At 43.8% G+C, this 20,403-nt stretch overlaps 1 protein-coding gene across 1 annotated transcript in view; it reads right to left on the bottom strand.

The window, feature by feature from the left end:
* The window catches only part of LOC122927218 (hepatic lectin-like), a 52,472-nt gene that overhangs the window by 16,469 nt on the left and 15,600 nt on the right, over positions 1-20,403 (bottom strand). Inside the window, exon 2 of the mRNA XM_044278866.1 lies at positions 7,050-7,153. Within this exon, the coding sequence (XP_044134801.1) occupies positions 7,050-7,153 (104 nt within the window). The remainder of the gene's footprint in view (positions 1-7,049; positions 7,154-20,403) is intronic.

Below are 20,403 nucleotides of genomic sequence, written 5' to 3'. Positions count from 1 at the left end.
AGTTGTCTCGCTTCTATATTAAACGTGCAATGGACCCGTTGTCTGTCTCCAACATATAGTTAGATCACACTGATAGCACCAGCGACTCGTTCTTAAAAGTCAGAGTTATTATGCACTGCACAATAATATGCTCTCCAACAGATGGTTAAATCTTACTGTACAATGGACCAGCTATCCACCACTAGCATATAGTGAGATCTCGCTATTAGCACCAGACGCTCGTTCTCAAACAAGTCGGGATTATCCTGCGTTTGGACACTAATCTCCGTCCCCAGCAGGTAATTGGATCTTGCTGCAAGGAACCAGATGTTCGTTCCAACAATTCAGGATTACCTTTTGCAAAGGACAAAGAAAGATGGTGCAATACCCTCACGGTTTAGAGGTAAGAAATTTTTTATTCTACTCACAAGCATAAATTTTCACATGCGTATAAAATGCCCGACCCGGGTTTCGCACTTAGCTTCATCAGTCCTGTGCTAACCCGTCTATTGCTAACGGGCGGTCCAAATGGTTGAGGGAGAAGAACCTCTCTAATTTTTTGTTGGCTCTTGAGGCAAAAAGGTGCACTGTGGGAAGACCGTACCTCTGGACTATTTGCAAAAAATGTCTTTGTTTAGACACCATTCTCCTTGTTTTAAGGAGACTCGACTTAGGAAGTCTGCTATGACGTTCTCCTTCCCCTTCAGATGCACTGCTGACACAAAAAAGCCTTCTCTCCTCTGCTATATAAAAGATCTTCTGGCATAGAAGTAAAAGGGAGGGGACTCTCCTTCTCCCTTGATGGTTTATGTAGGCCACTGTTGTAGAATTGTCAGAATAGAAGACAATCTTCCTGTGTTTTACCTTTGGTATAGCCAACTTCAATGCCATTTCTTCTGCCTTTAACTCCTTGAAATTGGAGGATGCTTTCCTCGTGTTCAAGTCCCATCTCTCCTGCCAGCACCTGTTCTGGGAGTGGGCCCCCCAACCTCAAGGGCTGGCGTCTGTGGTAATTATAGTTGGGGTTAACAAATGTCCATGTAACTCCTGTGGATAGATTCTCTGGAATTGTCCACCACTACAGGGAGAGTCTTTTCTTTGAAGAAAAGTGGAAACTCTAATCCAAGGAATAAGGGGAGCAGTCCCATGATTTTAGGATGTTTGCTTGAAGCTCTTTGGAGTGGATATGTGCATAAGGTACTGCCGGAGTCGCTGATGTCATCTGCCCAAGTGCTGCCATTGCTTTCCTGAAAGTACATTGGTGAGAAAGGAAGACTGACCATACTTGTTTCCTGATTGAGTTTGAAGAAAACTTCTTTACAGACGGGAGTCCAGCTGAATTGCTAAGAAAATGAAAACTTGAGAAGGAATTAGGTATGATTTTTTTCTAATTTGTTTTCCATCCTAGATTTTGCAAAGTGGTGCAGAGGAATTTTATCTTTTTCTAGTCTCTCTTTTGATTGAGAGACTATAAAAATAGATAGAGCACTAACGCAATTCCAGACAGTCTTACAAAAGCCGCTACTTCTGCTACTACTTTGGTAAAGACTCTGGGAGCCTGAGTGTCACAACCAGACAGCTGAGAAGCTCTGACAGAAGCCTTTCAGAACCTCCTCCTTGAGTTTTCTTTGTTGTGATGTTCAGTTCCTCATCTCGTTAGCCTCTCTCAGCTGTCATGTAGTTGGGCTGATTGCATCCCTTTAAATTCCGCCCCATAATGCATTACTGGGCGGCTTATACTTCTTCCTGGAGTGTGTGTGCATGCTGATCCTGTTTCCCAGTCTGCTACAAAGTTAAGTGCTGTACATTTATCTGTTATTTTCTGTTACTGTCACAACCAGACAGCTGAGAAGCTCTGACAGAAGCCTTTCAGAACCTCCTCCTTGAGTTTTCTTTGTTGTGATGTTCAGTTCCTCATCTCGTTAGCCTCTCTCAGCTGTCATGTAGTTGGACTGATTGCATCCCTTTAAATTCCGCCCCATAATGCATTACTGGGCGGCTTATAATGTCACGGACGGTGTACAGAAAACAAGACAAAGCAACATGCATATATGACTCACTGGATCCAAAGCTAAGGAACCAAAAGGGAGACCCCTGCAACAAGACCTGGCACTTTCCCAGGCTGCTCAGCCTATGCAAAGATCCCAAAGGTGGATGGTTGCATATCCACGTACCTCGACTATATAACCCCTGAACACCCTACAATAGTGAGGGGACACGACCACCGGCTCCCTACACCAGACACGGAGGGAGTCAGGGTCACCTGGGATCCAGCAAACAGAAAATAACAGATAAATGTACAGCACTTAACTTTGTAGCAGACTGGGAAACAGGATCAGCATGCACACAGGAAGAAGTATAAGCCGCCCAGTAATGCATTATGGGGCGGAATTTAAAGGGGTGCAATCAGTCCAACTACATGACAGCTGAGAGAGGCTAACGAGATGAGGAACTGAACATCACAACAAAGAAAACTCAAGGAGGAGGTTCTGAAAGGCTTCTGTCAGAGCTTCTCAGCTGTCTGGTTGTGACACTGAGAAACCCCAAAGGGCAGGGCTCTGTATTGGCTCTGTATTGGAGATGCAGTAACTCTCCCTGGACCCAGACTGCTGTTCTTAAAAACCTTTGGGAGGAAGCATGGATTGGAACATGGTAATATGCATCCTCCAAATCAAAGCTTGCCATCCAGCAATCCTGTAAGAGATTTACAGTTGATTTTATCACCTCCATACGAAATTTTTTGTAGACCAAAGATTTCTTACATTTTTTTTTATTTCAAATCTGAATGTTCCATTGGGTTTTCCTCACCAGGAATAGAGGGGAATAAAACCCTTTGCCCCTCTCTGTTTTGGGAACTGGGCAAACTACCCCTTTTTCCAAGAGGGAGTAAATTTCTAACTCCAAAGCATTTCTTCTTTCTGGATTTTTGGGACAAGCTGTCTGGGAAAAAAATCTAGTGGATGAGAAAGGAATTCCAGCCGGAATCCATTTTCTATCACACTTAAGATCCATTTGTTCTGAAAAACTGAGACAGGCTTCCCCCCACCTGAGATCTGGCATCATTGTTGTTTGTCCTTTGGTCTATTGTCCTGGGGCTTGAACAAAACTCCCCCAGATCTTTTATCAAATTTCTCCCTACCTCTCCTGTTACCCTGCCTACTCCTTTGTCTTTTGAAACTGGCCTGGGATTTACGAAAACAGGACGTTTTCTGAGGAACCGGGAAACCCCTCTTCTTATCTGAGGCCCTCTCTAGGATGTCATCAAGCGAGGAACCAAACAACCTAGAACCCTCACATGGAAGAGAGCAAAGTCTAGACTTAGAACCCTGATCCCTTTTCCATGATTTAAGCCAGATAGCCTGTCTAGCTGCGTTAGACATGGCAGCTGTTCTGGCAGAAAAACGCATCACATCAGTAGAGGCGTCCACCAAGAAGTCTGCGGCTTTAGAAAAGGTAGGGAGGGAAGATAGTAATTCCTCTCTAGGTCTTTTGTCCTTAATATGCGACTTCAGCGGATCTAACCTTAGGCAGGCCTAAGACTTTTTGAAGCAGACTCCCAAGCACGTCTAAGATAGACGTCTGCTTTTTTATCTAATGGATCTCCTAAGCAGTCTAAGTCATCAAATGGTAGAGCAGATTTTTTGTCTATTTTAGCTACCGGGGCATCTACCGTGGGGGCCCTGTCCCAGACACCCGCTACCGACTCCTCAGACGGATATTTTCTTTTTACAGAATTAGGAATGAAAAATGTTCCATTCTTTTTCTATGCCTTTTAGGGCAGAGACCCTCAAAACCTGGTCAGCAATAGATTTAGGTTGTTTTACATGTTCTAATTGCATGGTGGTTTTATTGGCTTTAAGTAAAGGCTCGGTATCTTCTGGTGGAAAAAGAGCCCTCCCCGCTGAATCCTCATCTGAAGAGAAGAAATCATCTGATGAGGCCTGGCCAGATTTTATATCCTCTTCCTCCCCAGAAAAATCAGAATCAGAGTCCTTATTATAGGTAGACCTTTCTGAAGATCTTCGGCGACTCCGACCGAGTGATTAAATAGAAGATTTAACTTCTTACCGTACCAAGGCCTTAATATTTCTGGATAAGCTGTGAAACTCTTCCATAACCAACTTATCTATACATGCTTGACATAGAGGTTTAATATAAGAGGCTGCTAAGGCTACTCTACATCCTCCACATTCTTTATGTTTAGTCTTTCCGGATGATTTCTTTGGTGTTTTTGCTACCTATAACAATAAAGCAAAACAACACCCAAAATTAATTAGGAGAAGATAAATCTCATCAGTAGTAGTCAAGCTTTCCCACTCCTCAGGACCAATACTGGGCATGTTGGCATCGAGGGCTCCAGGGGGTCAGCACGTCCTGCATCACATGGTTCCGACATGCTGGTGGAAACCCAGATCCTGCACAGCACTGTGTGCACACAAAGCTGGCTGCCTTCTCCTGCTGTCAATTTATAAAACGCGCCTTGGCTCCTTTTAACCCTAGGCCCAAAAACGCCTAATCCAAAGCATGAAGATGCCCACACCTCTGCCGACCAGGTGCCCGGAAATGACATCATTGAGCCGGAAGGGGCTGTCCTGGTGCGCAATGCGCAGAACGCCAGAGAAGCGCGCACCGCCATCTTTGAAGTGGAACGCCGGGTACCCCACTGCAATGGACCGGGAGCGTCTGAACAGGGCCACAGCGGCTCCCCATGAAGCTTGGGAGGAGGCAGGAGGAAGAGCAGTCTCGGGCAGCAACTCCCCCAGGAGACTGACAGATAGGTCCCTTTACGGTGTAGTAGACCTGGACCTCCCCAGCCTCCTGAGGTGAGAGCCAAGCAACGGTAGGAGCCAGAGCTCCTCAGATACCTCTTATCCGGAGGACAGGAAACCTGAACTGAGGTGGTGTGGGGGGGGGAGGTGAACCATTTTATCTCTTCAGGTTTCCTGTCCTGGATGGGAGGTCCTAGTCGCATGGGTGTCGTCATGGGTGTAGGGAAAAATGAAGACATCATATAGTACATAGCAATCTCTTTCTAACAAAGCTAGAACCAACCCTGTACCTCACATGGATCCAGAGATCTCCCTATTCATTGCTCTACTACATTTATATCAAGCCGACAGCTCAAGGAGAGTGTCTTTTCTGCTGCAGATAAGGGGGCGTGTCTCAGCTCTCCCCATCACAGCTCAGGAGGCAGTTAAAGGATAAAACTGAGCATGTGCGGCCATCTCAGTGAGCAAGACAAAGAAATAAAAAAAGGAACAAACAGCAGGTGGCGCTGTACAGATATATTTTATTGAATAAATCAGTGGCTCTTGAAATTTTTTAATTACATGCAATTACAAAAGTATTCAGATTTAGGTGCTGGTTTGAAAACTGTGGAATATTTTTTGTGGGACAACCCTTTCAATAATCTATTACTTTCAATTAAGATTTTTGCCAGTTTACAACAGAAAGTGCCCCCCAACCCCAAGGGGTAGACTAGAAATTTAAAAGCGGCCATGGAAAAAAATTACTGCAAAACAAAGACTACATTTTGTAGTCGTGTCCAAATTGACAGAAGATAGGTCTAAAACACAAATAGATGGGGCTTGCAATACCATATTATGGTACATTATACCACCCCAGTGGAGACAAATACCACAGTGCTTCACCAAATACTGCCCCAGCAGCAAAGGATACCTTCCCACAAACTACCCCTCTGGTCCTCCTACTTCGGTTGTCTCAGGATGGCAATACAGTTGAAGTCAGGAGGGACACATTAGATCATCATTACTTACCAAGGCTGGCAGCCATGAGAAGAGCTTAGGCAGCCCCCTGGACATCAGCCTACCGGGAAGTTTCCCTGTAGGGTCTATGGCAGTCCACCCCTGTCCTTTCCCCTGTGTCATCAGAATTTTTTAAAAATAAAATCATGACCTAATTACACCGGCTACTAGGAGAATATGTTACGACTTACTGCACTTTGAAAGAAGTTACATGGGGCATTGGCACAATAGACAGGACGGGACTCCATTGACATCTATGGGAGAGTTTTCTAGGCATGCTCTGTGACCTGTGCAGTGGTCAGGAGGGATTAGATAAGCTATGGTATCTGTGATATCACTCATTGTGAATGGTGGATCCTGTGTTATCCATATATATATATAGGCAATCTGTGTCATTGTAGTCCTGCCTGTGATGATAATTCTCCTATAGGCTGCAGTCTATGATCTAAACATTCAGATGATTGCATGTTCATTAGGGGAACTAAAACTAAATGTTAAAAAGTTTTTTTAAAATATATTAAAAAACCCTAAAGATATAAAAATTCACCCCTTTTTACAAATAAAAATAATAAAAGAACAAAGTAATTGGTATCTCTGCATCCCAAAATGCCTGAACTATAAAAATATTTGAAAAAATATGTATCTGATATGGTGACCGGTGTAATGGAAAAAAAATCAAAAGGGATGATATGCCGTTCTTTGGTCGCTTCACCTCTCAAAAAAATGGAAAGTGAAAATGTAATGTGAAAAATACACACCCTATGAAAAAATATTCTATGGAATACCTCCAGGGGATAAGCCAAAACATCCGGGGCCCCGACATTATGGCCGCAGGCTATTCAACTGTATCTGCAGCAGGACACGAGTACCTGAGATTTGTACACTATCGCCCTATGTGGTGCTCTTCATTATTTATACATTAGTTGGATCACTGTTTTCAAGATCTCTGCTTGCTGTCATTCAATTGAAACCTTTAGTGTTTCCTTTTAGTGAATACAAATCTGACCTGGTCATAGATGGAAACACAGATACGTATCCATATTAGGCTCTGTTCACAGTACATTATTGGCCTCTAGTAAAGGTGGGCGCCAGGAAAAGCTCCAAACGGACCCCAGGGATGGATGCCATAACGTAGCATCTGTCACCCATACAGACCCACCTCTATGTCAGTCTGTAATGCTATTCCATACAGCAAAAACTGTAAACACCAACATAATGTACCTCAAAATAACACTCTAATTACATAAAACACAAAAGTAAGTAATAATAGTAAAAAAAAAAAAGGTTTTTGTAAATAAATGTTACCTGGTTGTCTCTCATACTCATAAAGTCTCTCATGAACGATGCTGCTCTCTGAGTCCATATTCAAGAAGGAAATGATGAGGTTGGTGGTTTTAGGTTTAGATTTGCTGAATCAGGGAGGAAGTGCCTGGGATCAAAACATGTTTGTCCATATCAGCAGCCAGATAAGTGTATAAGTCATAAGAAATAGACACATTTTTACATTAAACTGATTATTTGTGTGATTGTTTTTAGTTTTCATATCACTATCCATATATATATATATTTTTTTTATTTTTATTTTATTTTTTTATTCTAAAATCATGCAGTTTTAGCAGTGGCCACTAGCCCTAAAATATGTCAAGACTTCCCATTCTGTACAGGTAACTTTTCAGCAGCCATCTCACTATCATCAGAGGCAGGATTACAATAACAGATATCACCTATGGATAGATAATGCAGGACCCACCATTCACAATAGTCTGTGATATCACAGTCTATCTACTCCCTTCGACGTCTGCACAGATCAAAGAGCAAAATAGGACCCCCTCCTGTCTGCTGTGTCTTTGGTCCATGTAGCTGCTCTCCAACAACATGACGTCTTATTTTAGGCCTACTAGCCAGTGGCAAAAACTGCATTATTTGAGGATTTTTTTTACATTAAGACAGCTACACGGAAAACAAAAACAACAACAAAAATTCTACTGAAATAAGATTAACCACTTCCCGACCGCCCATTTACTATAAACATCATTGGGAGGTTGGTTTATCTCTGAATGGACGTTCTAGAACGTCCATTCAGTGATCGCAGCTGCGCACTAATCGTGCAGCTTCCAAGCGGGGGGCCCACTGTCAGTGAGAGAAGGCAGGGACCGTTCCTGGGTGTCCCTGCCTTCTAGATCGCTGTATACACAGCGCTCAATGAGCGCTGTGTATACAGATCAGGAAGCACTATGCAGCTTTCTGTCCCAGCCCAGCCCATGTGCAGGGTCTTCAATAGACCTCGATCAGCCCTGCACTGAGGCTGTACAGCCTCTCTGTGGGGTGTATTTCCCCTGTAACTGGGGCTACTATCTATGCCCCAGTTACAGGAGAAATCAATAGTTAAAAAAAATAAAAATAATGAAGTATATGACCTTATGGGGGACACAAAGTGTAAAATAAAAAATAAAAAAATTGTGTTTTGAAAAAATAAATAAAAGTTTTACATAAAAAAAAAATTCCCCCCAAATCCATTATTTATTCATTTTTTTTAAATAGAAAAAATAAATAAAAATACACATATTTGGTATCACCGCATCTGCAATGACTGGCTCTATAATAATATCATATGATCTACCCCATCAGGTGAATAACGTAAAAAAAATTATAAATAAAACATTGCACCAAAACAGATTTTTTTGTGAGCTCACCTCCCAAAAAACATAATATTAATCAATCAAAAAGTTGTATGCACCCCAAAATGGTAGCAATAAAAAAATCACCTCATCCCATCAAAATTAGCCATAAAAATTAAATTTAAATATTGTTCAAATTGCAACACAAAAACATGTCTTATTGTGTAAAATGTAAAACAATAAATAAATAAAGATATATTTGGTATCGACGCGTCCGTAACAATTGGCTCTACAAAAATATCACATGATCTACCCCATCAAATGAACGGTGTAAAAAAAACTAATGTCACCTCACAAAAAACATAATATCAATCAATCAAAAAGTCATATGTACCCAAAAATGGTAGCAATAAAACATCACCTCATCCCACAAAAAACAAGCCCCCACACAAGACTATAGCCAGAAAAATTAAAATATATGGCTCTAGGAAAATGGCAACACAAAAACATGATTTTTTTTTCTTAAAATGTTTTTACTGTGTAAAACGTAAAAATAAAAAATTAGACATATTTGGTATCATTGCGTCCATAATGAGCGGATCTATAAAAATATCATAAGATCTTCCCATCAAGTGAACGGTGTAAAAAAAAAAAAATAGAAAAATGACAAACAGCTTTTTTGTGACTTCACCTCCCAAAAATTAGATAAAACGCAACCAGAAAGCCAAATGTACCCCAAAATAGTGCCAATAAAAACTACAGCTTGTCTTGCACAAAATAAGCCCTCACGCAGCTCAATAATTAAAAAAAGTTATTGCTCTTAAAAACCATGACAGAAAATTCCATGTTAGAAAATCCAGATGCCGCTCCTTCCCTTCTGAGCCCTGGTGTATCCCCAAATAACAGTTTACGACCACAATTGGGGTGTTACTGTTCTCAGGAGAAAGTGGGTAGCAAATTGGGGGGGGTGGATATTCTCCTGTTATCTTTTGTAAAAAAGAAAGTTTGGGCCTAAAGCACCATTTTCTTGCAAAAAAAATAAAAAATAAATCATTTTCACACTCAAGTATTAAAAATTCTATGAAATAGCTGTTGAGTAAAGTGCTTGCTACACCCCTTAAAAATTCCTTGGGTGGTGTAGTTTACAAAATGTGGTCACTTTTTTGGGGTTTTCACTGGGGGGCTACCTCAGGGCTTCTTCTGCAACATGGTGCCCAAAGACCATTCCAGCAAAATCTGCCCTCCAAAAACCAGATGGCGCTCCTTGCCTTCTATGCCCTGTCGAGTGCCCAAACAGTGGTAGACGACCACATATGGGGTGTTTCTGAAAACTGCAGAATCAAGGTAATAAATATTGAGGTTTCTTTTTTTGTTAACCCTTGATGTGTTCCAGAAAAATTTATTAAAATGGAAAATCTGCAAAAAAAGTGACATTTTGAAATTTCACCTTTATTTTGCTTTAATTCCTGTGGAATACCTAAAGGGTTAACAAAATTTCTAAATCCAGTTTTGAATAGCTTGGGGGGTGTCATTTCTAAAATGGGGTCATTTATGGGTTGGTTCTATTATGTAAGCCCCACAAATTGACTTCAGAACTGAACTGGTCCTTAAAAAGTTAACTTTGGAAATTTTCTTAAATTTTTTACAAAATTGCTTCTAAACCTTCTAGCGTCCTAAAAAAAATCTAATTACATTACTAAAACAATGCCAACATAAAGTAGAGGCATCACTATCTGTCTTAAAAGCAGAGAGATTCAAATTTAGAAAATAGCTAATTTTTTCACATTTTCTTTAACTTTTGGATTTTTTTTTATAAATAAAGGTAAAACATATTGACTCAAATTTACCATTAACATGAAGTACAATGTGTCACGAGAAAACAATCTCTTAATGGCTTGGATAAGAAAAAGCATTCCAAAGTTGTTACCTCATAAATAGAGTTGAGCGAACACCTGGATGTTCGGGTTCGAGAAGTTTGGCCGAACTTCCTGGAAATGTTCGGGTTCGGGATCCGAACCCGTCCCAAACCCGAACCCCATTGAAGTCAATGGGGACCCGAACTTTTCGGCACTAAAAAGGCTGTAAAATAGCCCAGGAAAGGGCTAGAGGGCTGCAAAAGGCAGCAAAATGTAGTTAAATCCCCTGCAAACAAATGTGGATAGGGAAATAAATAAAAATAAAAATAAAATAAATAAAAATTAACCAATATCAATTGGAGAGAGGTCCCATAGCAGAGAATCAGGCTTCATGTCATAGCAGAGAATCAGGCTTCACGTCACCCAAAACTGGAACAGGCCACTGTCAGATATTTAGACCCTGGCACCCAGACAGAGGAGAGAGGTCCCATTGCAGAGAATCAGGCTTCATGTCATAGCAGAGAATCAGGCTTCACGTCACCCAAAACTGGAACAGTCCATTGTCAGATATTTAGGCCCCGGCACCCAGACAGAGGAGAGAGGTCCCATAGCAGAGATTCAGGCTTCATGTCAGCATAGAATCAGGCTTCATGTCATAGCAGAGAATCAGGCTTTACGTCACCCAAAACTGGAACAGTCCATTGTCAGATATTTAGGCCCCGGCACCCAGACAGAGGAGAGAGGTCCCATAGCAGAGATTCAGGCTTCATGTCATAGCAGAGAATCAGGCTTCACGTCACCCAAAACTGGAACAGTCCATTGTCAGATATTTAGGCCCCGGCACCCAGACAGAGGAGAGAGGTCCCATAGCAGAGATTCAGGCTTCATGTCATAGCAGAGAATCATGCTTCATGTCACCCAACACTGGAACAGGCCACTGTCAGATATTTTTAGGCCCCGGCACCCAGACAGAGGAGAGAGGTCCCATAGCAGAGATTCAGGCTTCATGTCATAGCAGAGAATCATGCTTCATGTCACCCAACACTGGAACAGGCCACTGTCAGATATTTTTAGGCCCCGGCACCCAGACAGAGGAGAGGTTCATTCAACTTTGGGTTGCCCCGCAATATAATGGTAAAATGGAAATAAAAATAGGATTGAATGAGGAAGTGCCCTGGAGTACAATAATATATGGTTAAGGGGAGGTAGTTATAAATGTCTAATCTGCACAAGGGATGGACAGGTCCTGTGGGATCCATGCCTGGTTCATTTTTATGAACGTCAGCTTGTCCACATTGGCTGTAGACAGGCGGCTGCGTTTGTCTGTAATGACACCCCCTGCCGTGCTGAATACACGTTCAGACAAAACACTGGCCGCCGGGCAGGCCAGAACCTCCAAGGCATAAAAGGCTAGCTCTGGCCACGTGGACAATTTGGAGACCCAGAAGTTGAATGGGGCCGAACCATCAGTCAGTACGTGGAGGGGTGTGCACACGTACTGTTCCACCATGTTAGTGAAATGTTGCCTCCTGCTAACACGTTGCGTATCAGGTGGTGGTGCCGTTAGCTGTGGCGTGTTGACAAAACTTTTCCACATCTCTGCCATGCTAACCCTGCCCTCAGAGGAGCTGGCCATGACACAGCTGCGTTGGCGACCTCTTGCTTCTCCTCTACCTTCGCCTTGGGCTTCCACTCGTTCCCCTGTGACATTTGGGAATGCTCGTACTTGTACTTGTACTCGCGCATCTTCCTATCACGCTCCAGTGCAGGAAGTAAGGTGGGCACATTGTCTTTGTACCAGGGATCCAGCAGGGTGGCAACCCAGTAGTCCGCACACGTTAAAATGTGGGCAACTCTGCTGTCGTTGCGCAGGCACTGCAGCATGTAGTCGCTCATGTGTGCCAGGCTGCCCAGAGGTAGGGACAAGCTGTCCTCTGTGGGAGGCGTATCGTCATCGTCCTGCGTTTCCCCCCAGCCACGCACCAGTGATGGGCCCGAGCTGCGTTGGGTGCCACCTCGCTGTGAACATGCTTCATCCTCCTCTACCTCCTCCTCATCCTCGTCCTCCAGTAGTGGGCCCTGGCTGGCCACATTTGTACCTGGCCTCTGCTGTTGTAAAAAAACTCCCTCTGAGTCACTTCGAAGAGACTGGTCTGAAAGTGCTAAAAATGACCCCTTTTCCACCTCCTCCTCCTGGGCCACCTCCTCTTCCATCATCGCCCTAAGTGTTTTCTCAAGGAGACATAGAAGTGGTATTGTAACGCTGATAACGGCGTCATCGCCACTGGTCATGTTGGTGGAGTACTCGAAACAGCGCAACAGGGCACACAGGTCTCGCATGGAGGCCCAGTCATTGGTGGTGAAGTGGTGCTGTTCCGCAGTGCGACTGACCCGTGCGTGCTGCAGCTGAAACTCCACTATGGCCTGCTGCTGCTCGCACAGTCTGTCCAGCATGTGCAAGGTGGAGTTCCACCTGGTGGGCACGTCGCATATGAGGCAGTGAGCGGGAAGGCCGAAGTTACGCTGTAGCGCAGACAGGCGAGCAGCGGCAGGATGTGAACGCTGGAAGCGCGAACAGACGGCCCGCACTTTATGCAGCAGCTCTGACATGTCGGGGTAGTTGTGAATGAATTTCTGCACCACCAAATTCAGCACATGCGCCAGGCAAGGGATGTGCGTCAAACCGGCTAGTCCCAGAGCTGCAACGAGATTTCGCCCTTTATCGCACACCACCAGGCCGGGCTTGAGGCTCACCGGCAGCAACCACTCGTCGGTCTGTTGTTCTATACCCCGCCACAACTCCTGTGCGGTGTGGGGCCTGTCCCCCAAACATATGAGTTTCAGAATGGCCTGCTGACGTTTACCCCGGGCTGTGCTGAAGTTGGTGGTGAAGGTGTGTGGCTGACTGGATGAGCAGGTGGAAGAAGAGGAGGAGGAAGCCGAGTAGGAGGAGGAGGCAACAGGAGGCAAAGAATGCTGCCCTGCGATCCTTGGCGGTGGAAGGACGTGCGCCAAACAGCTCTCCGCCTGGGGCCCAGCCGCCACTACATTTACCCAGTGTGCAGTTAGGGAGATATAGCGTCCCTGGCCGTGCTTACTGGTCCACGTATCTGTGGTTAGGTGGACCTTGCCACAGATGGCGTTGCGCAGTGAACACTTGATTTTATCGGATACTTGGTTGTGCAGGGAAGGCACGGCTCTCTTGGAGAAGTAGTGGCGGCTGGGAACAACATACTGTGGGACAGCAAGCGACATGAGCTGTTTGAAGCTGTCTGTGTCCACCAGCCTGTATGACAGCATTTCATAGGCCAGTAGTTTAGAAATGCTGGCATTCAGGGCCAGGGATCGAGGGTGGCTAGGTGGGAATTTACGCTTTCTCTCAAATGTTTGTGAGATGGAGAGCTGAACGCTGCCGTGTAACATGGTTGAGATGCTTGATGACGGAGGTGGTGGTGTTGGTGGTACATCCCCTGTTTGCTGGGCGGCAGGTGCCAACGTTTCTCCAGAGGCGGAGGAAGAGGCCGAGGCGGCAGCAGCAGAAGAGGCCGAGGCGGCAGCAGCAGAAGAGGCCGAGGCGGCAGCAGCAGAAGAGGTAGCAGGGGGAGCCTGAGTGACTTCCTTGGTTTTAAGGTGTTTACTCCACTGCAGATCATGCTTTGCATGCAGGTGCCTGGTCATGCAGGTTGTGCTAAGGTTCAGAACGTTAATGCCTCGCTTAAGGCTCTGATGGCACAGCGTGCAAACCATTCGGGTCTTGTCGTCAGCACATTGTTTGAAGAAGTGCCATGCCAGGGAACTCCTTGAAGCTGCCTTTGGGGTGCTCGGTCCAAGATGGCGGCGGTCAGTAGCAGGCGGAGTCTCTTGGCGGCGGGTGTTCTGCTTTTGCCCACTGCTCCCTCTTTTGCTACGCTGTTGGCTCTGTCTCACCACTGCCTCTTCCTCCGAACTCTGAAAGTCAGTGGCACGACCTTCATTCCATGTGGGGTCTAGGACCTCATCGTCCCCTGCATCGTCTTCCACCCAGTCTTCCTCCCTGACCTCCTGTTCAGTCTGCACACTGCAGAAAGACGCAGCAGTTGGCACTTGTGTTTCGTCATCATCAGAGACGTGCTGAGGTGGTATTCCCATGTCCTCATCATCAGGAAACATAAGTGGTTGTGCGTCAGTGCATTCTATGTCTTCCACCGCTGGGGAAGGGCTAGGTGGATGCCCTTGGGAAACCCTGCCAGCAGGAGTCTTCAAACAGCATAAGAGACTGCTGCATAACTTGAGGCTCAGACAGTTTCCCTGGTATGCATGGGGGTGATGTGACAGACTGATGGGGTTGGTTTTCATCGCCATCTGTGCGCTTTCTGCAGAAGACTGGGTGGGAGATAATGTGAACGTGCTGGATCCACTGTCGGCCACCCAATTGACTAATGCCTGTACCTGCTCAGGCCTTACCATCCTTAGAACGGCATTGGGCCCCACCAAATATCGCTGTAAATTCTGGCGGCTACTGGGACCTGAGGTAGTTGGTTCACTAGGACGTGTGGCTGTGGCAGAATGGCCACGTCCTCTCCCAGCACCAGAGACTTGGAAATGCACGGTAGCGTGTGAAGTTATTGAGGATGACCCTATCCGCACCTTCAATCTAATATACCCTTTGATGGATAGATTTAAAGTAGGCCTGATACAGCAGAAACCACTAATTTAGGAAATTGCTAAGTTGGGAATTGTATTTCAACCCAGAACAAAAATATATCCTTTGCCAGACAGCAGACAGTATTACAATTGGCTAGCCACAGCTGAAACACCAGATTTAGGGGACTGCTATTTTGGCAATTGTATTTCACCCCTCAATAAAATAGCAAGCACAGCCAAGCCCCTGATGTAGGATATAGCAAAAAAAACAAAACACACTATTGATGGTTAAATGTACTTGGTGGCAGCTTGTGCTGGCGCACCACAAGACACAAAATGGCCGCCAATCACTCCAGAAAAAAGTGACTGAAAAACGCTCTGGGCAGCCTAAAAACAGTGAGCAATTGAATAGCAGAAGATGAATGATTCACAGCTGTAGATCGATCACTTCATTAAGTGTTTTTGCTGAGTAAATCCCTGTCTAGTGCCTAATCTCGCCCTAACAGCAGCAGCTGCAACCTCTCCCTACACTGATCAGAGCAGAGTGACGTGCAGCGCTACGTGACTCCAGCTTAAATAGAGGCTGGGTCACATGGTGCTCTGGCCAATCACAGCCATGCCAATAGTAGGCATGGCTGTGATGGCCTCTTGGGGCAAGTAGTATGACGCTTGTTGATTGGCTGCTTTGCAGCCTTTCAAAAAGCACCAAGAAAGCGCCGAACACTGAACCCGGACTTTTACGAAAATGTTCGGGTTCGGGTCCGTGTCACGGACACCCCAAAATTCGGTACGAACCCGAACTATACAGTTCGGGTTCTCTCATCCCTACTCATAAAGTGACATGTCAGATTTTCAAAATTAGGTCTGGTCAGAAAGGGGGTAAATGGCCCGGTCTGGAAGTGGTTAACATAAAACCTTGAAATATACAGCATGGTGGACAGCACAATGGCTCAGAGGTTAGCTATGGTGCCTTACAGTGGAGGATCTGGTTTAACTCTAAGGAGAACATCTGTGTGGAGTTTTGATGTTCTCCTCATGTTTCTGTGGGTTTGCACACTCCAAAGACATACACTGATAATGAATCTATATTGTGACTCCCACTCGGGGCAGTGATGAAAATGTCTGCAAAACACTTCAGAATGTGTCAGCGGTAAATAAGCAAAAGAACTGTGTATCATGCATCATATGACTTTTTTCTGTGGAATACCAATGGTGCTGGTCACAAGATGGCTGCCTCCACAATGTGTGGGTAGATGATCACAAGTTTGAACATCCTAATTTGTTAGCATCCAGCACACACCTACATAACATAGTTCGTATGGTTGAAAAAAGTATAGGTCCATCAAGTTCAACCAAAGCATGGATGGGGATGTGAATGGAAGGGGAGTGAGAATCCAGAGATCTACACATTTTCATAATCATTAATGATATTTACTTCTAAAAATTCATCTTAATCTTTTTTTACTACAGTCAAATGTTCCTGACAACCGCTTGAGATAGACTATTCCTCAGATTCACAATTCTTATGGCAAAGAAGCCTCGTAGCCTCCAGAGACTGAACTTTTTCTTCTCCAGATGGAGGCAATGCCCTCTTGTCTTTTGTGGGGATTTTACATGGACATTTATACATTTGTAAATCCTTCCCCCCTTCTCAAGACTAAATTGAATTCTTTTAATCTTTCCTTATAACTTAGACCCTCATCAGTTTAGTTGCTCTTCTTTATACATTTTCTAGCTCCTGGGTATCCTTTCTATTAACTGGCATCCAGAAGTGAACATGGCTTTTTTTATAACATTTTTTATATTGTAATGGGGGTGTGGTTTTAGTATTTTTTTTTTTTACTTAGTTTTTTTTTTACAGAAGGCATACAAAAGAGCAAAAAGGATTGGGCATGGGGCGGGTTGGGGGTGCATCCAATAGCAGGCCACGGCACTGACCTGCGTTCCTTACGTTACCGCCCCAGCCTGCTATTGGCTTCACCCCCCATTGATGGATATTGTCGGTCCGTGTAAAGGATCCGGGTGTTGTGGAGGGAGTGTTCAGAGTTGGATAACTCCTTTAGGGTACTTTCACACTAGCGTTTTTCTTTTCCGGCACTGAGTTCCGTCAAAAGGGCTCTATGCCGGAAAAGAACTGATCAGTTTCATCCCCATGCATTCTGAATGGAGAGTAATCCGTTCAGGATGCATAAGGATGTCTTCAGTTCAGTCGTTTTGACTGATCAGGCAAAAGAGAAAACCGCAGCATGCTACGGTTTTATCTCCGGCGAAAAAAACTGAAGACTTGCCTGAATGCCGGATCTGGCATTTTTTTCCATAGGAATGTATTAGTGCCGGATCCAGCATTCAAAATACAGAATGCCGGATCTGTCCCATGCGCAGACTGAAAAAAAAGGGGAAAAAAATAAATGCCAGATCCGTTTTGCCGGATGACACCGGAAATACGGATCCGGCATTTCAATGCATTCTTTTGACTGATCAGGCATTTATAAGACTGATCAGGATTCTGATCAGTCTTACTAATGCCATCAGTTGGCATACGTTTTGCCAACTGCTTGCCGGATGACTCTGCCGCAAGTGTGAAAGTAGCCTTAAATGGAATTTAGAACAGAGACCCGGATTCCATTTAAAGGGGTTATCCAGCTACTTTCTATTCAAGTATACCTCCCCCTTTAACCACTAATACAGACCCCGGTTTATAATCAATATTCCTGTGAATAAACCCTTCTTGAGGAGCTAGGGGAAAAAAACGCAGCACCTGCCCCTGATACCCATCAGTTGAAAAAAAAATGATACCTGTTTGAATGTGCTTTGGAAGTGAAGTCATAACGCTCTCCTATGTTGAAAATTGTTTGGGTTTAAATTCTTTTTGCAAAGATGCATCCAGACAACCCATTTTTAGTAAGAAGAACACTTTATCCAAAAATAATTTAAATGGGGAAGCCCATTTATGCAACCATGTTTGTAAGATGGCCTTTACCTCGACTGCTGCCACAAAATGTAGTAGTTTATGGTGAGCAGTTATATTTCTCAGGGTCCAAATACCCAAAAATAGCTCAAATAGGTACAAAAATGAGATGCATGGAAATGAAAAGTTGGATATGGGACCTTAGTGACCACCAAATGCGCCTTTTTATGGTGGTCACTTAGGGATTGGCAGAACTGCAGGTCCCTCCTACACCAACTATTGGTTGGCTTAGGCTACTTTCACACTGGCGTTTTGGCTTTCCGTTTGTGAGATCTGTTCAGGGCTCTCACAAGAGGTCCGAAATGGATCAGTTTTGCCCTAATGCATTCTGAATAAATAAGGATCCGCTCAGAATGCATCAGTTTGCCTTCGTTCTGCCTCCATTCCACTCTGGAGGCGGACACCAAAACGTGTTTTTTTTCACGCGTTCAGTTCTGCATTGGGTGAAAAACGCAGCATGTTATATAGGCTACATGCACACGACCGTATGTGTTTTGCGGTCCGCAAATTGCACAGCCGCAAAAAATAAACAAAAAAACGGATGACATCCATATGCCATCCATTTTTTTGGGGTGGATCCATTGTAACAATGCCTAAAACGGACAAGACTAGGACGTGTTATATTGTTTTTGCGGGGCTACGGAACGGACATACAGATGCGGCTTGCACACCGTGTGCTGTCCGCATTTTTTTCGGAAACCATTAAAATGAATGGGTCCGCATCCTATCCACAAAAAAACGGAACGGGCACGGAAACAAAATATGTTCGTGTGCATTAGGCCATATTCTGCGTTTTTTCACGTAGCCCCGGCCCCATAGAAGTGAATGGGGCTTCAGTGGAAAACGCATTGCACACGCGCGGAAAAAAACTGAATGCAATCGCAGATAAAACTGAATGAACTTGCTTGCAAAAAGGTGCGAGTTGCACTGAACGCATCCGGAGCCAATCCGTCACGCTCGTGTGAAAGAGGCCTAAGTTGTCCTGCAAAAAATAAGACCTCATACAAATACATTGATGAAAAAACTAAAAAGTTATAGCTCTTGGAATGCAATTTTTTTTTTTATGTGTGTGGTCACTATGGGGTTAATGACATATAGTGATATTTTGTGGCTTAATCATTTACAGCAGTAAGACAAAAGGGAAGTATATTTGCTGATGTGGTTAAACAATTTCACTGGAACTACTTTCTCTTATTTATCCCAGGTTATCATTTGAACTTTTTCCAGGAAACCAACTCAGCTCAAGAGAGGAGAGACACGCAATTTGTAAATCTTTCGTAATTTCCAGTGAAATATAACATTTTTAAGAATTTCTATATACAGTTGTTCATGACATATTTAGAAAATACAGTCTATTGGTCATTGGTATATTAATCCTAAAATAGCACAATACAATTCCTGCAATGGGGCTATTATGTGGATGTTGGTGGCCATTGGTGGTTCTTGCGATTTACTGCTTATTTCTAGGTTGCATCTGGATACCGCTCAGATCAGGGTATAGACTGTTTGGCCACCATTACAATGGTACCTCTCTTGTCTGTGTCCCTCATCGAGTTCGTTAAAAATATACATTATAAACTTATGCAAATGAGCTTCGGCAGTCTATAGCCTGATCTTAGCGATCTAAAACACTCCGATTAGGTGACAGACTCCCTTTAAAGGGGTTGTACCCCTATGGTGGCCTTTCGACCAGGCCCCCTATGTGGAGGGTGTTGGATAACCCTAAGTAAAGAGCCATTGGGAGAGGGTTTCTGGCAGGAGACTTTTTTGTAAATTTTATTAAGGGTCGAGTGATTTTCTTTTCTTAACCACTTCAACCCCCCTAGCTGAAACACCCTTAATGACCAGACCACTTTTTACACTTCTGCACTACACTACTTTCACCGTTTATTCCTCGGTCATGCAACTTACCACCCAAATGAATTTTACCTCCTTTTCTTCTCACTAATAGAGCTTTCATTTGGTGGTATTTCATTGCTGCTGACATTTTTACTTTTTTTGTTATTAATCGAAATTTAACGATTTCTTTGCCAAAAAATGACATTTTTCACTTTCAGTTGTAAAATTTTGCAAAAAAAACGACATCCATATATAAACTTTCGCTAAATTTATTGTTCTACATGTCTTTGATTTAAAAAAATGTTTGGGTAAAAAAAAAATTGGTTTGGGTAAAAGTTATAGCGTTTACAAACTATGGTACAAAAATGTGAATTTCCACTTTTTGAAGCAGCTCTGACTTTCTGAGCACCTGTCATGTTTCCTGAGGTTCTACAATGGCCAGACAGTACAAACACCCCACAAATGACCCCATTTCGGAAAGTAGACACCCTAAGGTATTCGCTGATGGGCATAGTGAGTTCATCAAACTTTTTATTTTTTGTCACAAGTTAGCGGAAAATTATGATTTTCTTTTTTTGTTTTTTCTTACAAACTCTCATATTCCACTAACTTGTGACAAAAAATAAAAACTTCCATGAACTCGCTATGCCCATCATGAAATACCTTAGGGTGTCTACTTTCCAAAATGGGGTCACTTGTGGGGTAGTTATACTGCCCTGGCATTTTAGGGGCCCAGATGCGTGAGAAGTAGTTTA

The sequence above is a fragment of the Bufo gargarizans genome, chromosome 2 (genome assembly GCF_014858855.1).
Source record: "Bufo gargarizans isolate SCDJY-AF-19 chromosome 2, ASM1485885v1, whole genome shotgun sequence".
NCBI classification, from domain to species: domain Eukaryota; kingdom Metazoa; phylum Chordata; class Amphibia; order Anura; family Bufonidae; genus Bufo; species Bufo gargarizans.
Note: the sequence above shows the minus strand (reverse complement) of the source record. Positions and strands in the feature narration are given on the sequence as shown.